Source organism: Trichechus manatus, unplaced genomic scaffold (genome assembly GCF_000243295.1).
Source record: "Trichechus manatus latirostris isolate Lorelei unplaced genomic scaffold, TriManLat1.0 scaffold00100, whole genome shotgun sequence".
Lineage (NCBI taxonomy): Eukaryota > Metazoa > Chordata > Mammalia > Sirenia > Trichechidae > Trichechus > Trichechus manatus.
In genome coordinates this window covers 3,659,046-3,668,559 of record NW_004444036.1, presented here as the reverse complement: position 1 = coordinate 3,668,559, position 9,514 = coordinate 3,659,046, and the positions used below count along the sequence as shown (strand labels likewise).

General features: G+C 45.7%; 1 protein-coding gene across 6 annotated transcripts in view; it reads left to right on the top strand.

Annotated features, from left to right (window-relative positions):
- The window catches only part of SH3KBP1 (SH3 domain containing kinase binding protein 1), a 407,394-nt gene that overhangs the window by 117,912 nt on the left and 279,968 nt on the right, over positions 1–9,514 (top strand). The window contains exon 1 of one of the 6 annotated variants that reach the window (XM_023737267.1): positions 3,085–3,319. The exons of 4 other annotated variants lie outside the window; for them this stretch is intronic. Coding sequence is in view for 1 of the 2 variants with exons in the window: in XM_023737266.1 (XP_023593034.1) it covers positions 4,797–4,847 (51 nt within the window). In the remaining variant the exon portion in view is untranslated. Of the gene's footprint in view, positions 1–3,084; positions 3,320–3,561; positions 4,848–9,514 lie in introns of those variants that run through there. One more of the 6 variants, XM_023737266.1, reaches the window with a different exon arrangement.

Genomic DNA, 9,514 nt, shown 5'->3' with positions numbered 1-9,514 from the left:
TTATTTCCAGTGTTTTTGATTCGTGCCAGTAATGCTGGGGTGAGATGGTATCTCATTGTGGTTTTAATTTGGATTTCTCTAATGGTTAGTGATCGCGAGCATTTCCTCAGGTGAAGCTACTTTTAATAGCAAGGGTATAAGGGCCACTTTGAGACCCAGCCCTTCACCTTATGGCTGCCTTGATCACCTGACTCACCTAAGGGAGTTGAAACAATATAGATTCCTGGGCCCACAGCAGACCTATTGAATTAAAAGTCTCGGGGAGGGGGGAGGCTGAGGCTAAGGCTAAGAGGAGCCCCAGTGGTGCAGTAGTTAAGCACTCGGCTGCTAACTGAAAGGTCAGCTGTTCGAACCCACCAGCCTGCTCTGAGGGAGAAAGATGTGGCAGTCTGCTTCTGTAAAGATTTACAGCCTTGGAAACCCTATGGGGCAGTTCTGCCCTGTCCTATAGGGTCGCTGTGAGTTGGAATCAACTCGACGGCACTGGGTTTTGGGGGTGAGGCTGGGCACTGTTTTTTTTTAAGCTGCTGAAGTGATTTGATAAATCTGCCAGGTGTTTTGGGGGCTACGGAGTGGAATGACAGCTTTGAAAATTTCACTGTGGAAATCAGATTGAGATGTTTAAAGACAAGCTTTCTGACATCCTAAGAGCTTCCTGCTGACTCAGACTCCATGAGAAATCTCAACAGCTCCCCCCCCACCCCGCCACCACCACCTTTGGAAGGGAATTCACCAAGTTCTTGGTGATTTCGTCCAGACTGGTTTAAATCAGAGCTGGGAGAAAAAAACAGCACTTACTGGTTAGCTCGCTGACCTGTGGAGCATTAGATAATGTCTGTGAAGGTTCCCGGATCAGAGCATGTCCAAGGAAGCTGGGCCCAAATATGGAAAAGGAGAGTCATGATTATGAGGTAGAAATTGAAATTGCCCTCGTGAATACTTAAAGTGTTATTTCAGCTCTTGTGCTCCAGGGTTTGGAGTTTCATTTTTGGTGGTGGTTGGAGAGCCAGAACACGTGAGGAAGGAGGGTTTGGTGAAGTCTGTGTAATGAAGCACAGATTCCACAGTGGGGTTTTAGGGGAGGGCTGTGATTGCTCCTTTCACTTTAGGACTTTCCTTTTTGATAGCCAACACTCCCCAGCAACTGTCTTTTGAACATGTCTTAAACCTTCCTATTTAATCTTTTCCCCTGAGGTCCAGCAGGCACGTAAGACACCAGGGGGAGATGGATCTTCCCAGCTTTTGCTTGTTCTTCAACCTAGTGTATCCCTCTTTTAACTTGTAATCTTTCTTTGAAAACAAGTGTTTCCCATTCTTACTTGCATTTGTGGCTTTTCTTACCCCAGCTCCTTACTCTGTCTCGCGATTTAAAAAGTAAGTGAAACCCCACAATGAGGGAAAAAGAGAAAGCTGGACATTCCTTCCTCTCCTTTTTAAAAATGTTTACAGTGAGAGACACATGATGCATGATCCCCGGTAACATCTGCCCCAGTGAGGGATCGAGCAGAGAAGCAGAGGCCCCGTGAGTGATAGAGCACCAGGGATTTATTACAGGGTTAGACACGCGACGTGGGCACAGGTGGAGCCGGCAGTGTGGCTGCTGCTTGAAGGCGCCGTAGGGAAGTAGGATTTGGGCTAGAGCCAGGCCACCTGAAACCTGCCTCTGGTGCTCACACCTCCAACCTCAATGACAGAAGTGACCTGAGGAGAAGCTGGTTCGGCCAGCGTCTGTTGAGTGTCTACTATATCCTGTGCTGTTCTAGGCCCTAGGGTTACAGTTGGGTGGAAAGAGACAGAACCCAGAAGCATACCTTTCCACCGCATTGTGGAGCATGCTGTGGAAGACTCAGGCCCAGAATGCCAGGGGAGCACAAAGGAAGGGGCCCTGCTGAGCCTGGGGCAGGAGAGGAAGGAATTCAACCAGGTGAGGAGGACTGGAGAGAGCACCCTGGGATAGAGGTGTAGTGAGCATAATGAGCACCCAGGGGCAGTCTTTAAGTTTGCATGGTCCCCCCACCCCCACCCCATCCCACCCCCCACCCGACGGTGGTGGGATGATTCACCAGCCATCTTAGTCTGGCACTCCCTTGGAGTTGCACCCGGGGGCAAATGCCCTCTAATCCCCCCTCAGTATGCCTCTGAGCCAGGATGGAGGATATAGCGTGAGCAGAGGCAGGCGACGGGAGGAACAGTTTCATGGGGGATCTGGAAGTAAGCCTTGCTGCTGAGCAAAATGGGAAGTGGGAAGACTGAGGCCAGGGAGGTGACAGGGCTCTTGCATGCCCTTGTTAAGGAACTTGGATGCTAGAAGTCATTGGGAGCCATGAAGGAAGGATTTTAAGCAGGGGCATGGCAGGCTCAGATGTGAATGGGGGAAAATGCCTTCAACTCAGTGACCTAGCTTGAATGAATGAATACCTGTCCCTCCTAGCTTTTTGTAACAACTTTATGGAGATACAATTTACATAGCATAAAATTAACCAGTTTTAAGGGTACCATTCAATGACTTTTTAGTTTATTTACAGAGTTGTGCAACCATTGCCACAGTCTAATTTTAGAACATTTCCATCACCCTCAAAAAAAAACCCTTGTGTCCATTTGCGTCATACCCCATTTCCATGCTCAGCCCTAGGCACCCACTCATCATTTTATATTTCTCCTTTTTCTTTAACGTGTTATTGTTGGGTGCCATCCAGTCAATTCTTACTCATAGTGACCCCGTGTGATAGAGTAAAACTACCCCATAGGGTTTCCTAGGCTGTAATCTTTACTACGGAATCAGATCTCCAGGTCTTTCTCCTGTGGAGCCTCTGGGCAGGTTCAAACCACCGACCTTTTGGTTAGCAACCGAGCTAGTTAGCAGCTGAGCGCTTAAATGTTGCACCACCAGGGCTGCTTTCTTTAACAATAACGGAGATGCTTTCTGTGAGTGTATTATTTAAGAAGTCTCTACCACATTATAAACTCTTGCTCTCAGTCCCTAGCTATCTCTCAGCCAGTTCCTGTCAGCATGCTTTAAATTGCAGGCAACAGAAACCTGCCTCAGACTGGCTTAAACACGATGTTTGTGTCTCACATAACTGGGAGTCCAGAGATAGGTGCAGTGTGCCAGCTGCTCAGTGTTGACATCAGAGGCCTGTGTTCTCTCTGTCTCGCCTCCTGTTGTCGTCTGGCAGCAGCTTCACCCAAGGAATGGTTTCCCTGCTGGTTGTCTGGTGATTGTCGATGGCTGTAGACTGGCATCCACTGGCAGCTGGGGCTCTTTGCCTCCTTGCTCACAGCTTGTATGTAGGAGGAGGCCTTTCTGCAGTCTGAGTGGGTGAGCCTCGTTCCTGTTGTCCTCCCCTGAATCAGTGATTGGCTTAGAGTTAATTATGCTACTCCTCTGGAGCTGGGAATGGGCGGGGGGTGGGGTGGGGAGCAGAGGGAGCCACCTGGGATCAGTAGTGGCTGCTGGGAAGGAGGAAGGAGGGTAGGCCACCAGCAGTGCTCACTGATGGTTATTGACCGGCCAGATTGGAGTGTCTGGCCCTCAGTTCCTTTCACTTGGCAGCCTTTCTAAATTACCACAGGCAGCAGGGCCCCTTGACTTTGAACTTGTTATCTGTGGGCAAGTAGACCCAATCACAGCTAATCCTGGCTGGGTGATAATCGGATGTGATCAGTGATGCCAACAGGCTTGTAAGTAATGTGTGAGTGTTTTTTTTGAAGCTGATGCAAGCTTTAAGTTTCTGTGAAAAGCCTCATTAATTTAGATCTTACCAATTCAGGAATTTGTCATAACTTGGTTAGGGAGTGCGCTGAAGTTGACCTTTGGACAGTTTAATAGTCTGGGCAATATTGAGGATAGTGGTAAAATTAACATTTGCAGTAGATAGATTATTTCTTAAATCACATTAGATAAACCCATTTGCTGTAGGATAGAAATATTTAAATATGTAACTAGTGGTAAATAATAGGAAATCATTCTTATCTAGTTATTAAGTTAGCCCCTTGGAATCTCTCCTTGGGAAAAACAAAATCCTGTTCTGAATATAACGGTATTTGAGTTACTCTATGAACTTGAAATTAACACAAATTGACTTTTCTTTCAAAATATAATTCACACTTCACTAAGCCAAATAGATGTTCTGCCAGTTACTTAGACTTTCTTAAATTTTGTTTTATATATAATTAAAAAGTCAATTATATACAAAGTCCTTTGCTTTACAAAGGAATTTCCTTGATTATGAGCTGTATCTTAGAGCCTATTTTCAGGGGAGGTTTGTCCACATGTAAGTAATGAGCCTTTGCTGGTGCCGTTCTTGATGGTGAGAACGGATGTTAAAGAAAGCAAACACCATATGCCCTTTGTTTCCCGTGCGTGTCCCCTTCTGGAGGCCTGGGTGGAGTGCTTCAGCTGTCTCAAATAATCTCCATTTTGCTGTTACTGCAGACTCTGCGGTTCTCCAAGTCTCTCCTCTCTGATGTTAATTATAACTTCTTCCTAATTAGGTACCTCTTCCTCCTCTTCCTTGGTTATAAAGGTTCCCCACTCTCCAGTACCAGAGGTTGGATTAATTTTTAAAAATGAGTCGCACTTGATTTGTGTGACAGACATAAGTGCAGAGAATTAAAAAAAAAAGTGTGAATGTGTAGTGGGAGGGGCAAGCGGGCTGGGTACGGTACAGGATGCTTAGAATAATTCTGCTGTCAAGTGAATCAGAGAGCCTTGTAGTTCTCGGCGAGCGCGGAGCTCACTCTTGCCCAGAGTTCAGACCCAGTCATCCTGAAGTCGCCACTGCATTCTCCACAGAATGGAGCCCTCAGCAGCCAAAGCCGCGAGCGCTACAGACTTGGCTGAGATTGTAAGTAGGCCATCCATATGCTTTGATTGTTACGAGGTCTGAATCTTTTGTAGCCTGTTGACTCGCCACCCTGTAGGCTAGGAGGGTGGCTTTGTTGGGGAATTTGGTCTCAACCCAGCCCTTTTGAGATGGTGAGCCACACAGTTTTCCTCTCTGGCTTGAGCCTCAGTTTTCTTACTTGAGGTGGAAGGGAATTTCTTTCCCCAAGCCCTCCTCCATGACACAAGTGGCTTTTTTCGGCAGAGCCCCGGTTGTAGCAGCATTTATAAAGATTTTGAGCAGCACTGTCGTTAGGTTTGATAACTCTTCCCTTCTGACTGCTATCAACGGCTGGATGGGTTTTCTCCAGGGGACGCTACACACAGACAGCTCCATGCAGCCAGCCCCCACCCCCGCCAGGCGTCCGTTTGGACAGTGAAGTGTTTGGATCAGCGGTTTAGAGCAAGTAACAGGTGAGGGAGTGCCAGGCCCGGGAGGCTCAACTCCTCACTTAGCTAACTGTGGAGCCTTGGGCCACTAAAACAAAAACAAAAACCCAGGCATTCTCTAAGTCTTAATTTCCTCATGTGTAAATCAAGATAATACCACTTCACAGGATTGCTGGATTATTGGAAGTCACCAATGTGAAGGCACCTGGGACTCTGCAGGCCCTCCCTAGGTGATGTGTTTGTACCTTCCTTGGCCCCTTCTCCTTTCTCATTGGCATATTATACCATAAATGCCAGCAGTGTTGCTGTCCCTGGCTTGTTTCGGTGTGGCCTTTGTGGCTGCCAAGTTCTCCTGGTTGATGTCTGTCATGGGTTAGATCTGGGGGCTGGCCGGTTAGCCTTGCTCAGGTTTATAACCCAAGAATGACTTTTTAGTCATGGCCAGGTGGCTCCCCAAAGTAAGGAGGTTCCAGGGAGAAGGTGTGTGTGGGTCATGCTTATGTCTCACAGATATGTTTGAATTCAAGAAAATGGAGCCTGGGGACCCAAGTCAGGAAGACTGTGTTACTGTGATAATTCGGAAGAGCCATTTCCAGTTCAGCTTCGAGTTTGCAAGTTACAAATACCTGTATTCAGCCTGCGTGAGGGAGAAGAAAATGAAAGATCAACCTTGATGAAAAGTACTCAGCAGTTCATCTGATTTATGATCTAGAAGTTGTTTAGGGCACTGCCATGATGACCCCATAGGTTGTTTCAGTTAACCTGGGCACCAGCTTAGGCAACCCCCATACACATCAAGCAATTTCCACTTGGGTTTCTACCATGATGTGTGTATGTGTTTGTTTAGGAAACTTTCTAGAGTTTGTTTTGTTAATTAGCTTTGCTATGTGCTACAAGGTCGCTATGAGTTGGAATTGACTCGATGGCAACTGGTTTATATGCTTTATATTTGCTAACTTTGAGTTAATTGCTAATAATAGTGTTCCCTTGCCAATCACAAATTCTCCTCTCCCACCCTTCCCCCCGTTGAATGCCTTGTTTTCATCTCATATTTAGGCTAAAATTGCTTGCCTGTAGGGGACAAGACTCCTCAATAAAAATATCTATCGGCAAGCTCTAACGTAGTGCCACTTTTTTTTTTAAAAGACATTGTGTTTTTGGTGAAGGTTTACACAGTAGTTTAGTTCCCCGTTTAACAATTTCTATACAAATTGTTCATTGACGTTGGTTACATTCTTCATAATGCATGAACATTCTCAGTATTTCTGTTCTGGTTGGTCCATTAATCTGGTTTCCCTATCCCCTTACCTTCTCATCTTTGTTTTAAAGTAATTATTGACCGTTTGGTCTCAGAGAGATGATTTCTCAAAGGAGCACAGTACTCACTGGTGATAGTCTTTATTTTGTGAGACAATCTGTTATTTAGCTAAATGGTGACCTTGGGCTTGTTTCAGTTCGAGGGTTAAAGAGTATCTTGGCAGTAGTCCGGGGGAGTCCTCCAGTTTTAACCAGCCCAGTAAGTCTGGATTTTTTTTAAGAATTTGAGGGTCTGGTCTACGTTTATTTCCCACTCTGTCAGGATCCATCTATTGTGGCCCTGATCAGAACTATTGGTACTGGTAGCTGGGCACCATCTAGTTCTTCTGGTACACTTTCTTTTTTAAATAGACTGTATTTTTTAGAGCAGTTTCAGGTTTACACAAAAATTGCGCAGAGAGTTCCCATATTCCCACTGCCCCCTGCACACAGTTTCACCTATTATTAGCATCTTGTATTCCTGTGGTGCATTATAGTGCTACTTCTTATTTATTTTGGAGACATGATGTCATCTGAATACTTTGTTTTATGTGGATGATTTAAGAGTAATTTTTATCTTAACATCAAAATAATGTATCCCAGTGTTCTGCCCCTTCAGCAGCTCTCCTTGCTTTTCGGTGAAACCCATTTTCTTTCCTGTGGCCGCCTGGATCTTGTATGGTCTGGCTCAGGCCTGCCTTTTCAACCTTGTCGCAGTCACCCTCCCACTGGGCCACAGCAGCTTTCCGTCTGCCCTGGGCTGCATAGAGTCCTTCTCTGTCTCTGGGCCTAGGCCCCTGCAACTCCCTCTGCTCGGAATGCCCTTTCCTTGGCTCTTTGCTTGGCTGGCTCTTTCTCTTCTTTCAAGTGTGAGCTTAAATATTTTCACCTCTGAGAAGCCATCCCGGGCCATCTAAAGAGACTTCCTCCATCTTAAGTTTCCTTCTCCCCTTCCTGGCACATCACCCTCTTTCTTCCTGAGTACTTACAGCAGCCTGTACATATTGTGTTGGTTTCTCGATTTACTTGGCACTTGCTGTCTCTCCTCCATGTGGGCAGGGCCTGGTCTGTCTTTTTCCTGCTGTATCCCTAGCCCCTAACTCAGTTCCCGACGCATACTGGATGCTCAATGAATATTTGTTGAATGAATGATTTGGATAATTAATGTAATGAACAACTTTTAAGTAGTTTAGAAGATCATTCCATCCTTTCTGTCTGGGACCACTCTCTTCCGTGTCCCCTGCCCGCATCTGTCACCGCTCTGACACTTTTGGAACACTCTAGACCCCAGAGCGCTGTTTTCTGCTCCTGGCAAGCCCATGCCTCACATCCGGAGTAACCTTTGAAATGTTTTAAGCATCATTTTTGTTCTCAAAATGAAAACCACCTGTCCTGAAAGTGATTTGCTTAGAACATATGCTTTACTTCTTTACTGCGGCCTTTCTCCCCTCTGCCTTTCTCTACCTCCTGCCAAGAATAATGGGAAAACCCTCTTATCTTGGGAAGTGGTTTCCCCTCTGGTCAGAATCCAAAGCCGCATGATTTATCACCTAGTGTGCCAGGGCAATAGCTTTTCCCTGTCCTTCTGCTCTCAAATGTTAGCAGCCTGTTCTTCTGGGGGCTTATGTGATGGGGGCTCAGCCTTGGGACTGGCCCTCTTTGTATATTTTCTTTAAACTTCCTCTGACAGGTATAGGATGGTGTCTTAGCTATCTAGTGCTGCTATAACAGAAATACCACAAGTGGATGGCTTTAACAAACAAATTTATTTTCTCACAGTTTAGGAGGCTAGAAGTCTGAATTCAGAGCATTGGCTCTAGGGGAAGGCCTTCTCTCTGGCTCTGGATGAAGGTCCTTGTCTCTTCAGTTTCTGCTTCCTGGTTCCTTGGAGATCTCCAAGTGTCTTGGCATCTATCTTACCCCATCTCTCTTCTGCTCGCTTGTTTAATCTCTTTTATATCTCAAAAGAGATTGACTCAAGATACACCCTACACTAATCCTTCCTCATGAACATAACAAAGACAACTCATTCTCAAATGGGATTATAACCACAGCCATAGAGGTTAGAATTTACAACACCGTTTTGGGGGACACAATTCAATCCATAACATTCCACCCTTTGGCCCCCCAAAATTCATGTCCTTGCCACATGCAAAACACATTCACCCCACCACATCATCCCAGAAGTCTTAACTCCAAGTCCAGAATCTCATCTTCTGAATCAGTTAAATCAAATATGGTGAGACTTTAGGTGTATTCCATCCTGGGGCAAAATTCCTGTTCATGTGTGAATTCGTGAAATCTAGATTACAAGTTATCTGTTTCCAAAGTACAATGGTGGAACAGGCACAAAATAGACATTTACATTACAAATGGGAGAAATTGGAGGGAAAGAAGGGATAACAGGCACTGTCTTAGTCATCTAGTGTTGCTATAACAGAAATACCACAAGTGGATGGTTTTAACGAAGAGAAGTTTATTTCCCCACAGTCAAAGTAGGCTAAAAGTCCAAATTCAGGATGTCGGCTCCAGGGGAAGTCTTTCTCTCTCTGTCGGCCTTCTCATCAGTGTTCCCCCGGACTAGGAGCTTCTCGGTGCAGGGACCCCTGTCCGTCCAAAGGACGCGCTCTGCTCCTGGCACTGCTTTCTTGATGGTATGAGGTCCCCCTGTCTCACTGCTCACTTCTGTCTTTTATATCTCAAGAGATTGCCTCAGGACACAATCCAGTCTTATAGATCAGGTCCTGCCTTACTAACATAACTGCTACCCATCCTCCCTCATTAACATCATAGAGGCAGGTTTACAACATATAGGAAAATCACACAGTACCAGGAATCATGGCCTAGCCAAACTGATACACACATTTTTTGGGGGACATAATTCAAACCATGACAGGCACCAAGCAAGTCCAAAAACCAGCAGAACAATTTACATTAGCTGTC